Source organism: Pseudorca crassidens, chromosome 11 (assembly GCF_039906515.1).
Source record: "Pseudorca crassidens isolate mPseCra1 chromosome 11, mPseCra1.hap1, whole genome shotgun sequence".
In the NCBI taxonomy this organism is placed as follows: domain Eukaryota; kingdom Metazoa; phylum Chordata; class Mammalia; order Artiodactyla; family Delphinidae; genus Pseudorca; species Pseudorca crassidens.
In genome coordinates, this window is record NC_090306.1 from 40,349,559 (window position 1) to 40,367,960 (window position 18,402).

At 34.6% G+C, this 18,402-nt stretch overlaps 1 protein-coding gene across 2 annotated transcripts in view; it reads left to right on the plus strand.

Annotated features, from left to right (window-relative positions):
* ARID2 (AT-rich interaction domain 2) overlaps nt 1–18,402 on the plus strand; it is a 170,628-nt gene that overhangs the window by 125,658 nt on the left and 26,568 nt on the right. For both annotated transcript variants that reach the window (XM_067696284.1, XM_067696285.1), the window contains one exon: nt 2,387–2,535. In XM_067696284.1, the coding sequence (XP_067552385.1) occupies nt 2,387–2,535 (149 nt within the window). The remainder of the gene's footprint in view (nt 1–2,386; nt 2,536–18,402) is intronic.

Genomic DNA, 18,402 nt, shown 5'->3' on the forward strand with positions numbered 1-18,402 from the left:
ATATATATTCCATATATTTCCATATATATCCATACATTGTATGGATAATAGTAGTTTAATATTATATGACACCCAGTTCATGCTCAGTGTTCCCTAGTTGTCTTTAAAAATGTGTTTCTTAAACATTTTGTTTGAATTAGGATCTACAAGTTTTCTGCACATTGCATTTGGTTAATATGTCTTTTATTCCTTCTTAATTTAGCAGCTTGGATTAACTGCAGTTATCCTTGCCACATCCCTCATTAATCATTAACAATTGGAGCTAAAATACCCTATGATTCCCTGTTATTTAACTTTTCTGTATGAGACCAGTAAGAGTTCTACATTGAAGAAGAAAAAATAGGATAAAGCTTTGTTAGCACTTATAAAAACAAAAATAAGCTTAATTTACAAATATATGACAGGAGAGTCAATAAAATACCAAATGTAAATGGTAATAGTGTAGGGGACCAGAAAGTTCATTATGAAGGAATTTGGTAGCTCTGACAAATTTACCCTTTAGTTAAAATTCTGGGATTATATTTGTGTCAGTATTTGTATTTGGCTCAAACTGATCCTTTTGGCTACTCCTATTTATTAGAGTTTCCTGGAATTTTTTATGCAGTATTTTCATTTCAAGGAAATAGTTTGACTAATTTTTTGCTGTTGTTGTTGTAAATAGATTGATTCTAATGTTATCTTCCCTTCCTTTCTCTCTGATCCTCCTCTCTCCCCACCCCTACCCCCAAAACCCCCAGTTCTGCTTTCTTACTCTTAGTTTATATGGCTTTAAGAATCCACAGGTGAATGATTGTCAATCCATGTTCCCAGCTTTAACTTCTGTTGATAGATAATTGCACTTATTGATCTGTCCCTGTCTCCAAAGTGAACTCATCATCTTTCCTCCAAAATATGGTTTCCCTCTGGACTTTTCTATTAGCATAAATAATAATTGTAACAATTGGCATTTACTGAGAATCAGAGCCAGGCTCTTCACGTATCGTTTCTCTCGTCTTCCCACCATCCCAAAAGTTAGATTTTATTATTTACACTTTATAGATGAGGGAATTAAGGATCAGAGAGGTTAAGTAGTTTGCCCAGGGTCACATAGCTAGTTAAAAGGTAGATTGAAATTCTGAGTCCTGATCTGTCAAGCTGGAAAGTCCACATCCTACCCATGATACCTGTACTGCCCTAAAATGCATGTTTTTCATGCATGTATATGTTTTCTCACTAACAACATGATAAAATAGTAAGAGTGGGACCCTATTAGAGAAATAACTTCAATCACATCCCAAAGTAGATTTTTTTTTTTTCTTAGAACTTGGAACTCAAAAGTTCTTATGACTTCACATTTCTAAGAACCTTTTCTTTTGGCATTTTATTCTCTTCATTTATTCATTTTTATGCTGTGGCCTTATGTGTTGTGTTTTGTCTATTTTTAAAAAATTATTATGACTTTCAGTAAGAGGTTTTCAGCAATTTTTAACTTAATTTTGCTCCACTATTTCCAATATTACCTTATAAATAAACAAATATATTTAATATTTTCCCAAAGTTTAAATGTATTGCCTTTAAACAATGTTTTGAAAATGATGTGCTACCATTTCTGTGAGAAATTTAGTATTTTTTCCTTTGTGGTATGTATGTTATGAGTGAAATCTGAATTAAACTTCAAAGAAAATATATTGCCTCAAATTGTTTTAAGCTACATTATAATTATTATGTGTTTTTCAGAGAGAAAGGATGGGATATAGAAGAGAAAAAAATGTAGCTTATATTAAAAAGACTTATGCATACAATTAGAATCCTTGTATTATCCATCAAAACTTATAACCGAGCAACTTTAAAGACTAAAGTTGTTAGTTAAAATAGCTTTTGCTGCAAAGTAATATTTACAACATTTTACTTATATGGTTATATCATTTTTAACATCTGAAATTCCCTTTGCTTTTTACTATATATTGTTTTATATTCATTAAAATCTTAAAGGAAATATTATACAAAGAAGAAATAATTTGCAGTTGATTTTTTTGTGAAGAATATATGTAAGTAAATCAAATGGGTGAATTTATAATAAATTTCTCTTTTTAATCTATAATTGTGTTTCTACCCAATTTTATTAATTTAAAAAATCTTAATTCTAAATAATGTATATTCTGTGATAGTAACAACAATGCAGTCTTGCTCTAATTCATATGAAATGAATTTGACTTCCTAAACATATTTCTAAAATTAGTTATCTCTTAAAAGAGTTTCTAAAAGGTAATCATTAAAATTACAAATATAAATTTTATATGTTGGAAGTGCATAACTATCAATGTAATCAAATTCATAAGCCTATGCTATAAGATATGAATGTTTTTCAGTGTCATTTCACAAACTGTGTGGTTGTGCTTTTTCACAGAACACTCCTATGACACCTTCACCAGCTGTTCAAGTACAGAGCCAGCCTAACAGTTCTCAGCCTTCTCCATTCAGTGCATCTAGTCAACATGGAGATCCAGTGAGAAAACCTGGGCACAACTTCATGTGTCTGTGGCAATCTTGTAAAAAGTAAATGGCAGTTCTATTTGATATATGTAAATGCTCTTTATTCTGGAATGCCTTTGTATTTAAATTCCTGTCATCTCTAGTTTCATGAGAATTTTCTTTTGAAACCACTAACTTTTCAGCAAAAATATTTTATGTTAGAAGTGATATTTATGTAGATCCAGTGGTACCTAAGCCAAGAAATTTATATAAATGGTGGAAAGAGCTTCATTGCCTTATGGTAGTTATTAGAGAATATTTTAGTATTAGTTTTTAACAAAAGAAAATCAGCTAAGAATTTGATTTTATATTTGCCTATGAAAAGAGATAGGTTTTTTAAAGTGACTTGTAGTGGTAGTCATAGAATTCCTATATAACAGAAACTTAAAGATAATCTCTTATTGAAGAATGATTTGTCTTAAATTTGAGTTTAAGATGGACACCCCATGAAAATTTTAAAAACCATATTATCTCACAGTTTAATAACTAAGATGAACAATAAGTGGAATTGAATTTCTTAAACAAGGCTTTCTTAGACTTAAAGGAAAACTTGTGAATAATATTGAACTTGAGAATAATATTGTTTAAACTAAAACCTCAGTTCCTGTAACGGTACTCAGCTAAGAACCTTTGCCTTGTCACTTTTTTAGAGCTCTAGGACTAAGGCACTTGTCTTAATAGACATAATATCCTTCATTTTTTTAGATATCAAAGATGCCATTTTACTTTTCCTAACTATAGCAGAAATTGCCTCATCCTTTTGAAAATTGTATTTGCTATTCATAATTTTTATGATGTAGACAGATTTCATATATAGATTTGTTGTAGGATTGTGGCTGTCCTTTGTTGTAGGATTGTGGCTGTAGGATTGTGTAGCCTAGGGATTATTAATAGTATGCAAAATTTCTTTGGACAGTGTTTATCAAACTTTAAATCTCAACCCAGCAGCGGGGTCATGAAATCATTTTGGCAAGTCTACCAGGAGGGTTTTGCTTGTTTTTCTTTTCAGTAAAAAAGTGAATAAAATATATCAGATTCCATTATGTTGGTAAGGGTAAGTATTGTTTTCAGTTATATGTGTATATAAGTATGCATATCTAGGTCATAGTGTAAAAATCTGTCAAAAAACTTGTTTAAAATTAGTGCTTTAGGTTCTATTTCTTTCATTTATTTAATTTGACCATTTTTTTTTAAGTTTATGTTGTAAGTTAATTTGAAACTTTTTTCACTGATGTCAAATTCTATTCTTTACTTTTTTTTTTTAGATTTTGTTTTTTGTTTTTCCATTGCAAAATAGTAGCTGATGGAGTAGGTAGTCAGTTAATGCTGTTAGTTGACTAAAAAGTTTCAGAATAGCTTCTTTAGATGAAGTGTTAGAGTATTTCAAGAAAAAAAAAATTTGCTGGAAGTGTTAATGAACCTAAATGCACAGCAGTTTCCCATCTTGCTAGTAGAATTAGTGTTACAAAACTTGATGATCTACCTCTTCTTTTTAAGTCTTTTCTGGAAAAGACTCAACAAGACTTCTTAGACCTTATCAATTTTTAAAGTCTTTCTAGATACTGCGTTTGGTAAATAAGTTCAGTTTGATTCTGCAGATACTTACTGAGCACCCTTTTAGAAGGGTTCATGTGCTAGGAGGTAGAGATAAAAGATCACTCTGAGCTTTTAGGGAAGCAGATCCAAAAAACAAATAAATTACAGTTTAAATAAGTACTGTACAAAGATAGTCTTACAGCGTTACTGGCAGCATAATGGACAGTTAATATAATGCCAGGGTGGTTAGAGAAGTTTTGCTATAGACATTTCTTTTGAGTTGGTTGTTAAAGAATGAGTAGGAATTTGTCTTGCAAAAATAATTCCAGTCAGCATAGCAAGTGCAGGGAATTATAGAAGGAGCTAGTTATGCCCAGGGAACTATGAGAAGCTTAGGATACCAAGAGCATAAGGATGTGAGGAGAGTAAAGGCTTTTATTACAGTTGACCCTTCATATCTGCATCTGAGGGTTCCACCGAACATGAATCAAAAATACTCCCCCCAAAATTCCAGAAAATTTGAAAAAGCAAAACTTGAATTTGCCGTGTGCTGACAGCTATTTACGTAGCATTTGCATTGTATTAGGTATTATAAGTAATCTGTAAATGATTTAAAGTATATGGGAGTATATGCTTAGGTTATATGCAAATACTTTGCCATTTTATATAAAGGACTTGAGCATCTGCAGATTTTGGTATGTAAGGGGGACCTGGAACCAATCCGCAATGGATACCAAGGGATAACTATTCATTTTTAGTTTCAGTTCCAAGTGGAGTAATCCATGTCGTAGCTATTGTCCCTAGATAGCTATGCTCTGATTTCTTTAATATCTGATCAAAAATAGTAATGAAGAATCTTCCTTGTTGCAATCAGATTCAGAACTAAAATTATTTCCTTCACTGATATATTGTTGTGAAATGCGCCATTCACCCTTACATCACACGTATTAGTAATTTCTTTTTTAATCTGCAGGCATGTATCTCTAAAAATTGAGGACCCTACTCTTTAACCATAAGTTATACCCCTGCAGAAAAATAACATTAATTTCTTCAATATTATGAGTTCTTCAGATAGCCAGTCAGTGTTTACATTTCTCCGCTTGTCTTCTGTTTACTTAGAGTTTGAACTGGAATCCAAGATTCAAACATTGACTCTGGTTGAAGTCTTTTAAGTCTCTTTTAATCTGTAGATTACCCCTCCATCTCTCAGTTTTTTTCCTCGCAGTTTTTTGTTGATAAAAGCAGGTCATTTGTCCTGTAGAGCATCACAGTCTGATTTTGCTGCTATTGTGTAGCATGTTACTCTGACCTTGAATTTTCTGTAAGTTAGTAGTTAGGTCCAGATGTTTGATCAGATTCCAGTTTGATTTTTATGAAGAGTGTTTTAGAAATGGCACTGTGTACTTCCATCAGGCGATAGGTACTATCTTGTGTCTCTTTTTGTGATGTAAACAGCCATTGAAAATTATGGCCTAGATACATTATTTTATTGTTTATAAAATGTAAAACTTTCCTTTTTATCAACTCTGATTTCTCTAAAGAATAGTTTCTAGAGAAAAGGCTAGAGAGATTATTATTTCTCTTATTTACCAATTTTCAAAATAATGAGTTGTTTACTAACACTGCAGAAAGCTGACTATGAGGTTAGGTTTTCTATTTTTTAATTTGCTTTTGATTTTAGTATCATTGGGAACGAACTTATAAACATAAACATATTTGAGGTATTTCAGTGCATTGCAGTTATTATATCCTTCTTAGTGTTCAACTTGTCCCATCTTTGGCCAGTGAAGGCCTCTTCAAGCTGGTTATGATCTTAATATGTCTTTGATAGCTTCCTTGCTCTCTGTTAGATGGAATGTTCCAGACTTAACTTGTATATCTCCTGCCCCATATGGGGAATCAACTGTTTCTCCAAGGACGTCTGGTGTCTTTTAATGGGAAATGATATTTAGTCTAGGCTTCAGGGAGTACCCATTGCTTTTAAGTTGGTTATTGCTTCTAGGACTTTTCAGTGGACAGACTAGAAAAACTAATGGTTTTTATTTCATGTTTAGAAAGACCTTCTCAATGCTTAGATCATAAAATACACATTTTGTTGCCTTCTGCACTGTAATATTTTTTTGATCCATCTGTAATTTAGTTTCATGTATAAAGTGAACTGTGAATCTAACTATTGTTTTCCAAATGACTAACATATTGATGAGTGCATTTTTTCTTTAGGCATTCGAATGGCTACCCTCAATATGTACTAAATTTCTGTATGCTTTTTCTGTTTCTGAATCACTTGTTATCCGAGTGGTCTCTGTCCTTATCATACTGTCACTTTCAGTTTTGATGTTGGATGGCAAGTTCCACCTCCTAATTTTCTTTTTCAGTGTTTCTCATTATTGTTTCAAGCACTTACCTTGCACCAGGCACTGTGTTAGGTTTTGAAATTAGAGTGATGTATAAATCAGACTTGATACCTGCACAGATATTTATCCTTTCAAATGAACTTTAGAATGTTTCCAGAGATTCCCCCGGGAAAGCATGTTGGGATTTTCATTTTAATTCCTTTTAGTGAATAGGTATTTTTGTTTGTTTTTAGGTAGTGACTATTTTTCCAGTATTGATTTTTTCCTTATAAGAAAACAGTATCATCCCATGGTATTATAGTCTTTTTCACCCCAGTAGAGCTTTAACATTTTCTTCACATAAATCCTGCAACTTTATTAAGTTTATTGCTAGTTATAGTTCTTTTTTCTTGTTAACCATAAATGATCTTAACTTCTACTGTATTTTTAACTGGTGGTTGTTTTCTGTATTTATGCCTCTTAGTTTGTCCTCTCATCCAATTATAATATCTAATGTTTCCAGAACAGTTATATAATAGTAGAGTGGTAAAATTTATCTTCTTTCTTTTTTGTTTTTAATCCCTGTCCTAAAAATGTTGTGAGGGTGTAGCCCCATTGCATGTACACTTGTTTATAATGTCACAATGTATTGTTATACTAATTTGACATATGCATCATAAAACATGCACAAACCAGCAAATAAAAGAGTATCATTTAGGGCTTCCCTGGTGGCATAGTGGTTGATAGCCCGCCTGCCAACGCAGGGGACACGGGCTCGTGCCCCGGTCCGGGAAGATCCCACATGCCGCAGAGCGGGCTGGGTCCGTGAGCCATGGCCACTGAGCCTGCACATCTGGAGCCTGTGCTCCGCAACGGGAGAGGCCACAACAGTGAGAGGCCCGCGTACCGCCAAAAAAAAAAAAAAAAAAAAATCATTTAAAATGGCACAAACATTATAAATGACTTTAAAATGTATATTATTGTGTTTATAACATATTTGCTCTTACTAAAAACTCATCATTATTAGTCACACTTTAAATAAAAGCAATGTAATTGAATAGGCTTCATTTTTTTTTTTAATCTTAGTTCAATACAATGTGATGAAGCAGTACTAGGTTCAGTTTATTTTGAGATTTAATTTTAATGACTGTCAGAGTAAAGAAAGATTAAAAAATACTTAGACCTAGATGGAAGAAATACTCTTGAAATCATGAAATTCATCTTTTTAATTTCATGCATAATTATGCTAATGTTTCATTGCTATTGAAATGGAGCTGTTAAACAGCCTGTTGTACTTGCAAACTAATTGAATGATACTGCATTTTATTTATTTATTTATTTATTTTAATTGAAAAATAGTTCATTTACAATGTTGTGTTTGTTTCTGGTATACAGCAAAGTGATTCAATTATATATATGTTTTTTTCAGATTTTTTTCCATTACTGGTTATTACAAGATACTGAACATAGTTCCCTGTGCTATAAAGTAGGACCTTGTTATTTATCTATTTTATTTAATGTAGTGTTTATCTGTTAATCCCAAGCTCCTAATTTATCCCTCACTACCCCACTTTGGTAACTGTAAATTTGTTTTCTGTGTCTGTTGAATCTGTTTCTGTTTTGTAAATAAGTTCATTAGTATAATTTGTTTAGATTCCACATATAGGTGATATCGTATGTTAGTTGTCTTTCTCTGTCTGACTTACTACACTTAGTATGATAATCTTTAGGTCCATCCATGTTGCTACAAATGGCATTACTTCATTCATTTTTGCCTGAGTAATATTCCATTGTATGTATGTGTGTGTGTGTGTGTGTGTGTGTGTATATATATATATATATATATATATATATATATAAATATGTAAATAAATAAATATATATATATATACCACATCTTATTTATCCATTCATCTGTCAATGGACATTTAGGTTGTTTCCATGTTTTGGCTATTGTGAATAGTTCTGCTATGAACATTGAAGTGCATGTATCTTTTCAAATTAGAGTTCTCTCCAAATATATGCCAGGGAGTGGGATTGCAGGGTCTTATGGTAACTCTATGTTTAGTTTTTAGTTTTTTAAGGAAGCTCCGTACTGTTCTCCATAGTGGCTACACCAATTTACATTCCAACCAACAGTTAGGGGTGTTCCTTTTTCTCCACACCCTCTCAAGCATTTGTTATTTGTAGACTTTTTGATGATGACCATTCTGACTGGTATGAGGTGATACCTCATTGTAGTTTTGGCTTCCATTTCTCTAATAATTAGTGATATTGAGCATCCTTTCATGTGCCTATTAGTCAACTGTATTTCTTCTTCAGAGAAATGTCTATATATGTCTTCTGCCCATTTTTTTTTACATCTTTATTGGAGTATAATTGCTTTACAATGGTGTGTTATTTTCTGCTTCATAACACAGTGAATCAGTTATACATATACATATGTTCCCATATCTCTTCCCTCTTGCGTCTCCCTCCCTCCCACCCTCCCTATCCCAACCCTCCAGGCGGTCACAAAGCACCGAGCTGATCTCCCTGTGCTATGCGACTGCTTCCCACTAGCTATCTACCTTACGTTTGGTAGTGTATATATGTCCATGCCACTCTCTCGCTTTGTCACAGCTTACCCTTCCCCCGCCCCATATCCTCAAGTCGATTCTCTAGTAGGTCTGTGTCTTTATTCCTGTCTTACCCCTAGGTTCTTCATGACATTTTTTTCCCCTTAAATTCCATATATATGTGTTAGCATACGGTATTTGTCTTTCTCTTTCTGACTTACTTCACTCTGTATGACAGCCTCTAGGTCTATCTACCTCATTACAAATAGCTCAATTTCGTTTCTTTTTATGGCTCAGTAATATTCCATTGTATATATGTGCCACATCTTCTTTATCCATTCATTTGTTTATGGACACTTAGGTTGTTTCCATGTCCTGGCTATTGTAAATAGAGCTGCAATGAACATTGTGGTACATGACTCTTTTTGAATTATGGTTCTCTCAGGGTATATGCCCAGTAGTGGGATTGCTGGGTCATATGGTAGTTCTGTTTGTAGTTTTTTAAGGAACCTCCATACTATTCTCCATAGTGGCTGTATCAATTCACATTCCCACCAGCAGTGCAAGAGTGTTCCCTTTTCTCCACACCCTCTCCAGCATTTATTGTTTCTAGATTGTTTGATAATGGCCATTCTGACTGGTGTGAGATGATATCTCATTGTAGTTTTGATTTGCATTTCTCTGATGATTAATGATGTTGAGCATTCTTTCATGTGTTTGTTGGCAATCTGTATATCTTCTTTGGAGAAATGTCTATTTAGGTCTTCTGCCCATTTTTGGATTGGGTTGTTTGCTTTTTTGTTATTGAGCTGCATGAACTGCTTATAAATTTTGGAGAGTAATCCTTTGTCAGTTGCTTCATTTGCAAATATTTTCTCCCATTCTGAGGGTTGTCTTTTGGTCTTGTTTATGGTTTCCTTTGCTGTGCAAAAGCTTTGAAGTTTCATTAGGTCCCATTTGTTTATTGTTGTTTTTATTTCCATTTCTCCAGGAAGTGGGTCAAAAAAGATCTTGCTGTGATTTATGTCATAGAGTGTTTTGCCTATGTTTTTCTCTAAGATTTTAATAGTTTCTGGCCTTACATTTAGGTCTTTAATCCATTTTGAGCTTATTTTTGTGTATGGTGTTAGGGAGTGATCTAATCTCATACTTTTACATGTAGCTGTCCAGTTTTCCCAGCACCACTTATTGAAGAGGCTGTCCTTTCTCCACTCTACATTCCTGCCTCCTTTATCAAACATAAGGTGACCATATGTGCGTGGGTTTATCTCTGGGCTTTCTATCCTGTTCCATTGATCTATATTTCTGTTTTTGTGCTGGTACCATACTGTCTTGATTACTGTAGCTTTGTAGTATAGTCTGAAGTCAGGGAGCCTGATTCCTCCAGCTCCGTTTTTTGTTCTCAAGATTGCTTTGGATATTTGGGGTCTTTGTTGTTTCCATACAAATTGTGAAATTTTTTGTTCTAGTTCTGTGAAAAATGCCAGTGGTAGTTTGATAGGGATTGCATTGAATCTGTAGATTGCTTTGGGTAGTACAGTCATTTTCACAATGTTGATTCTTCCAATCCAAGAACATGGTATATCTCTCCATCTATTTGTATCATCTTTAATTTCTTTCATCAGTGTCTTATAATTTTCTGCATACAGGTCTTTTGTCTCCTTGGGTAGGTTTATTCCTAGATATTTTATTCTTTTTGTTGCAATGGTAAATGGGAGTGTTTTCTTGATTTCACTTTCAGATTTTTCATTATTAGTGTATAGGAATGCCAGAGATTTCTGTGCATTAATTTTTTATCCTGCTACTTTACCAAATTCATTGATTAGCTTTAGCAGTTTTCTGGTAGCATCTTTAGGATTCGCTATGTATAGTATCATGTCATCTGCAAACAGTGACAGCTTTACTTCTTCTTTTCCGATTTGAATTCCTTTTATTTCCTTTTCTTCTCTGATTGCTGTGGCTAAAACTTCCAAAACTATGTTGAATAAGAGTGGTGAGAGTGGGCAACCTTGTCTTGTTCCTGATCTTAGTGGAAATGCTTTCAGTTTTTCACCATTGAGGACGATGTTGGCTGCAGGTTTATCATATATGGCCCTTACTATGTTGAGGAAAGTTCCCTCTAGGCCTACTTTCTGCAGGGTTTTTATCATAAATGGGTGTTGAATTTTGACAAAAGCTTTCTCTGCATCTATTGAGGTGATCATATGGTTTTTCTCCTTCAGTTTGTTAATATGGTGTATCACGTTGACTGATTTGCGTATATTGAAGAATCCTTGCATTCCTGGAATAAACCCCACTTGATCATGGTGTATGATCCTTTTAGTGTGCTGTTGGATTCTGTTTGCTAGTATTTTGTTGGGGATTTTTGCATCTGTGTTTATCAGTGATATTGGCCTGCAGTTTTCCTTTTTTGTTACATCCTTGTCTGGTTTTGGTATTAAGGTGATGGTGGCCTCGTAGAAGGAGTTTGGGAGTGTTCCTCCCTCTGCTATATGTTGGAAGAGTGTGAGAAGCATAGGTGTTAGCTCTTCTCTAAATGTTTGATAGAATTCGCCTGTGAAGCCATCTGTTCCTGGGCTTTTGTTTGTTGGAAGATTTTTAATCACAGTTTCAATTTCAGTGCTTGTGATTGGTCTGTTCATATTTTCTATTTCTTCCTGATTCAGTCTTGGCAGGTTGTGCATTTCTAAGAATTTGTCCATTTCTTCCAGGTTGTCCTTTTTATTGGCATAGAGTTGCTTGTAGTAATCACTCATGATCTTTTGTATTTCTGCAGTGTCAGTTGTTACTTCTCCTTTTTCATTTCTAATTCTATTGATTTGAGTCTTCTCCCTTCTTTTCTTGATGAGTCTGGGTAATGGTTTATCTTCTCAAAGAACCAGCTTTTAGTGTTATTGATCTTTGCTATCGTTTCCTTCATTACTTTTTCATTTATTTCTGATCTGATTTTTATGATTTCTTCTGCTAACTTTGGGTTTTTTTTGTTCTTCTCTAATTGCTTTAGGTGCAAGGTTAGGTTGTTTATTCGAGATGTTTCCTGTTTCTTAAGGTAAGATTGTATTGCTATAAACTTACCTCTTAGAACTGCTTTTGCTGCATCCCATAGTTATTGGGTCGTCGTGTCTCCATTGTCATTTGTTTCTAGGTATTTTTTGATTTCCTCTTTGATTTCTTCAGTGATCACTTCATTATTAAGTAGTGTATTGTTTAGCCTCCATGTGTATGTATTTTTTACAGATCATTTCCTGTAATTCATATATAGTCTCGTAGCGTTGTGGTCGGAAAAGATACTTAATACAATTTCAATTTTCTTAAATTTACCAGGGCTTGATTTGTGACCCAAGATGTGATCTATCCTGGAGAATGTTCCATGAGCCCTTGAGAAAAATTTGTATTCCGTTGTTTTTGGTTGGAATGTCCTATAAAAATCAATTAAGTCCATCTTGTTTAATGTATCATTTAAAGCTTGTGTTTCCTTATTTATTTGCATTTTGGATGATCTGTCCATTGGTGAAAGTAGGGTGTTAAAGTCCCCTACTCTGATTGTGTTACTAACCCTTTTATGGCTGTTAGTATTTGCCTTATGTATTGAGGTGCTCCTATGTTGGGTGCATAAATATTTATAATTGTTATATCTTCTTCTTGGATCGATCCCTTGATCATTATGTAGTATCCTTCTTTGTCTCTTCTAATAGTCTTTATTTTAAAGTCTATTTTGTCTGATATGAGAATTGCTACTCCAGCTTTCTTTTGGTTTCCATTTGCATGGAATATCTTTTTCCATCCCCTTACTTTCAGTCTGTATGTGTCTCCAGGTCTGAAGTGGGTCTTTTGTAGACAGCATATAGATGGGTCTTGTTTTTGTATCCATTCAGCCAATCTGTGTCTTTTGGTGGGAGCATTTAGTCCATTTACATTTAAGGTAATTATCGATATGTATGTTCCTATTCCCATTTTCTTAATTGTTTTGGGTTCGTTATTGTAGGTCTTTTCGTTCTCTTGTGTTTCTTGCCTAGAGAAGTTCCTTTAGTATTTGTTGTGAAGCTGGTTTGCTGGTGCTGAACTCTCTCAGCTTTTGCGTGTCGCTAAAGGTTTTAATTTCTCCATCAAATCTGAATGAGATCCTTGCTGGGTAGAGTAATTTTGGTTGCAGGTTTTTCTGCTTCATCACTTTAAATATGTCCTGCCAGTCCCTTCTGGCTTGCAGAGTTTCTGCTGAAAGATCAGCTGTTAACCTTATGGGGATTCCCTTGTGTGTTATTTGTTGTTTTTCCCTTGCTGCTTTTAATATGTTTTCTTTGTATTTAATTTTTGACAGTTTGATTAATATGTGTCTTGGCATATTTCTCCTTGGATTTATCCTGTATGGGACTCTCTGTGCTTCCTGGAGTTGATTAACTATTTCCTTTCCCATATTAGGGAAGTTTTCAACTATAATATCTTCAAATATTTTCTCAGTCCCTTTCTTTTTCTCTTCTTCTCTGGAACCCCTATAATTCGAATGTTGGTGTATTTAATGTTGTCCCAGAGGTCTCTGAGACTGTACTCAGTTCTTTTCATTCTTTTTTCTTTATTCTGCTCTGCAGTAGTTATTTCCACTATTTTATCTTCCAGGTCACTTATCCGTTCTTCTGCCTCAGTTATTCTGCTATTGATCCCATCTAGAGTATTTTTAATTTGATTTATTGTGTTATTCATCGTTGCTTGTTTCATCTTTAGTTCTTCTAGGTCCTTGTTAAATGTTTCTTGCATTTTGTCTATTCTATTTCCAAGATTTTGGATCATCTTTACTATCATTATTCTGAATTCTTTTTCAGGTAGACTGCCTATTTCCTCTTCATTTGTTAGGTCTGGTGGATTTTAATCTTGCTCCTTCATCTGCGGTGTGTTTTTCTGTCTTCTCATTTTGCTTATCTTACTGTATTTGGGGTCTCCTTTTTGCAGGCTGCAGGTTCGTAGTTCCCGTTGTTTTTGGTGTCTGTCCCCAGTGGCTAAGGTTGGTTCCGTGGGTTGTGTAGGCTTCCTGGTGGAGGGGACTAGTGCCTGTGTTCTGGTGGATGAGGCTGGATCTTGTCTTTCTGGTGGGCAAGTCCACGTCTGTTGGTGTATTTGGGTGTATCTGTGGACTTATTATGATTTTAGGCAGCCTCTCTGCTAATGGGTGGGGTTGTGTTCCTGTCTCGCTAGTTGTTTGGCATAGGGTGTCCAGCACTGTAGGTTGCTGGTCGTTGAGTGAAGCTGGGTGCTGGTGTTGAGATGGAGATCTCTGGGAGATTTTCGCCGTTTGATATTATGTGGAGCTGGGAATAAAAGCTCAGAATAAAAGGGAAAAAAGTAGAAAGAAATAATTGGTAGAAGAAAGAAAGAAAGAAAGAGAGAGGGAGAGGGAGGGAGGGAGGGAGAGAGCGAGAGCGAGAGAGAGAGAGGGAGAGAGGAGAGAGAGAGAGAAAGAAAGAAACAAACAAAGGAGGGAGGGAGAGAAGGAGGGAGGGAGAGAGGGAAGGAGGGAAAGAGAGAGGGAGAGAGGAAGGAGGAGGGAAGGAAGGAAGAAAAAAGAAGATAAAGTAAAATAAAATAAAATATAAAATAAACAGTTAAATAATAGAAGAGTGGTAATATTTATCTTATTTCTTCAAAAAAATTTAATAGACAATTTTTAGAGCAGTTTTAGATTTATAAAAATGTTGACCTAGTAATGCAGAGTTCTCATATACTCCCTCTTCCCTGTGCAGTTTCTCCTAATATTAACACTTGAATTCGTGTGGTACATATGTTATGATTGATGAGTAGTATTTATACATTATTATTAACTAAGTCCATAGTTTCCATTAGGATTCACTCTTTGTGTTATAACTTCTGTGGATTTTGACCATGCATGATATCATGCATCCACCATTATATTATCTTACAGAATACTATTACCACCCTGAAAATCTGCTATGCTTCACCTATTCATTTGTCCCTACTGCCTCCCTTCCTAAACCCTGCTAACCATTGATTTTTTCTTTCTTTTCTTTTCTTTTCTTTTTTTTTTTTAACTATCTCTGTATAGTTTTTCCTTTTCCAGAGTGTCATATAGTTGGAATCATATAGTATGTAGCCTTTTCAGACTGGCTTCTTTCACTAAGCAATATGTGTTTAAGGTTCCTCCATGTCTTTTGTGGCTCGATAGCTTATTTTTATTGCTGAATAATCTTCCATTGTTTGGATGTACCAGTTTGCTTATCCATTCAACTATAGAAGGACATTTTGGTAGCTTTTGGTTTTGGACAATTATAAATAAAGCCACTATAAACATTTGTATGCAGGTTTTTGTGTGGACATACTTTTTCAACTAATTTGGGCAAATATTTAGGATTACAATTGCTTGATCATATGGTAAGCCTATGTTTAGCATTGTAAGGTACCGTCATACTGCTTTCCAAAGTGGCTCTGCCATTTTGCATTCCCACCAGCAATGAATGAGAGTTCCTCTTGCTCCACATCATCGTCAGCATTTGATATTGTCAGTTTTTTCAATTTTAGCCATTCTGTATCTGTTTTAATTTGTATTTCCTTAAGGACAAAAGATGTTGAGCATCTTTTCATATACTTATTTACCATCTGTATATCTTCTTTGGTGGGGTGCCTATTTAGATTTAATTCATTTTTTTTCGGTTTTTTGTTTTTTTTTGTTTTATGGTTTTTTTTGGCTATTTTGGGTCTTCGTTTCTGGGCAAGGGCTTTCTCTAGTTGCGGCGAGCAGGGACCACACTTCATCACGGTGCGCGGGCCTCTCACTATCGCGGCCTCTCTTGTCGTGGAGCACAGGCTCCAGACTCACAGGCTCAGTAGTTGTGGCGCACGGGCCTAGTTGCTCCGTGGCATGTGGGATCTTCCCAGACCAGGGCTCGAACCTGTGTCCCCTGCATTGGCAGGCAGATTCTCAACCAGTGCGCCACCAGGGAAGCCCCTAATTCATTTTTTAATTGGGCTGTTCGCCAAGTTCCTAGTAAGCCATGGGTGTTAGATTTTGTCAAATGCTTTTTGTACATCTCTTGGTATAATCATATGATTTTTCTTCTTTAGGCTATTGATGTGATGGATTACATCAATTAATTTTTGAATATTGAACCAGCCTTCCATACCTGGAATAAATAAATAAAATAAATAAATTTTTTCCCAGCTTTGCTCAAGATATTTATTCAGTGCTCTCACAATTGGCCTCAGTGGCTCAGCAAAGGAGTAGAGCAGGATAGGGGGGCCCACAGTGAAAAAGTGCATCATTCTTCATTAGTATATAGTTCTTTTTATACATTGTTTGCTTTGATTTGTGAATGTTTTTCTTGATGATTTTTGCATCTATGTTCATGAGGGATACTAGTCTGTAGTTTTTCTGTCTTTGTGTGAGTTTAATACTAGGGTAATGCCTCATAGAATGAATTAGGAAGTATTCACTCTGCTTCCATTTTCTTGTAGGCATCATAGAGAATTGGTATCATTTCTACCTTAAATGTTTGGTAGAATTCAGCAGTGAAACCATCTTGGCCTAGTGTGTTTTTTTGTTTTTTGTTTTTTTTTTGGAAGGTTATTAATTATTGATTCAGTTTCTTTAATAATTACAGACTTATTCAGGTTATCTACTAATCCTTGTGTGAGTTTTGGCAGATTGTGTCTTTTATTGATCCACTTCATCTAAGTTACCAAATTTGTGGCATAAAGTTATTTATAATATTCCTTTATTATCCTTTTAATATCTGTGGGGTCAGTAGCTAGAGCTCCCCTCTTATTTCTGGTATTAGTAATTTGTGTTTTCTCTCATTTTTTCTTTTTTAAGCTGGCTAGAGGTTTATCTCTTCCAGCTTTTGGTTTTGATTTTCTCTCTTGATTCCCTGTTTTCATTTAATTGATTTCTGCTCTGATTTTCATTCTTTCTTTTCATTTGCTTGCTATGAGTTTACACTGCTCTTCTTTCTCTAGTTTCCTAAGATGGAAGCTTAGATTATTGATTTTAGATAGTCTTTTCTAATACATACATTTAATGCTATAACTTCCCCTTTGTATACTGCATTAGGTATATCCCACAAACTTTGATAAGTTGTATTTTCATTTTCATTTAGTTAGAATATTTTAGAAGTTTGTTGTTTGATCTCCAAATATTTGGGGATATTTCAGCTATCTTTTTGTTAGAGATTTCTAGTTTAATTCCACTGTGATCTTAAAGCATACTTTTTACAGTTTCTATTTTAAATTTGTTCAGGTATGTTTTCTATCCCAGAATGTGGTCTATCTTGGTGAATGTTCATGTAAGCATGAAAAAAAATGTATTTTCTGCTATTGTTGGGTGAAGTATTATATAAATGTCAATTAGATCCAACTGATTGATGGTGCTGTTTAATTCAACTACATCCTTACTGATTTTCTGCCTGCTGGAACTGTCAATTACTGATAGAGGTGTGTGGAAGTCTCCAAGTATAACGATGGATTTGTCTATTTCTCCTTGCAATTCTATCAGATTTTGCCTCATGTTTTGATGCACCTTGTGTTAGGATTACATACCTTAAGAATTGTCTTTGTGAAGAATTGACCTCCTTACCGTTATGGAATAATGTCCCTCGTAATATCCTTGTTCTCAAGTCTGTTTTTTCTGAAATTAATGTAATTAATCCAGCTTTCTTTTGATTAGTGTTAGCATGGTACATATTTTTCCTTCCCTTTACTTTTAGTCTATCTCTGTCTTTTTATTTAACCACACATTGTTTTTTATTTACTCTGCCAGTCTTTGTCTTTTAATTAGTGTACTGAGACCAGTCATATTTAAAGTGATTATTGATGCAGTTGTATTAATGTCTCGTGTATTTGTAAATGTCTTCTATTTACTTCACTTGCTTTTGTTTCTTTCATCTGCCCATGTTATTCTGCTTTTTTGGTTTTAATTGAGTACTTTATATGGTTCCATTTTCTCCTCTCTCTTACCATACCAATTATACTTCTTTGAAAATTTTTTATGGTTGTCCTAGAGTTTGAAATATATATTTACAGCTACTCTAAGTCCACTTTCAAACAATAATATATGGCTTCATGGATATTTTAGGTACCTTGTAACAGAGTATTCTTCTTTCCTCGTGTCTGTTATGCCATTGCTTTCATTCATTTTACTTATCCAAAAGCTATAATCACCAAATACATTGTTCCTAATATTATTATTATTATTTTATTATTTATTTTTTTTTGCGGTACACGGGCCTCTCACTGTTGTGGCCTCTCCCGTTGTGGAGCACAGGCTCCGGACGCGCAGGCTCAGCGGCCATGGCTCACGGGCCTAGCCGCTCCGCAGCATGTGGGATCTTCCTGGACCGGGGCACGAGCCCCTGTCTCCTGCATTGGCAGGTGGACTCTCAACCACTGCGCCACCAGGGAAGCCCTGTTCCTATTATTTTGAACAAACATTCCTCTATTATAATCAGTTAAGAATAAGAAGTATA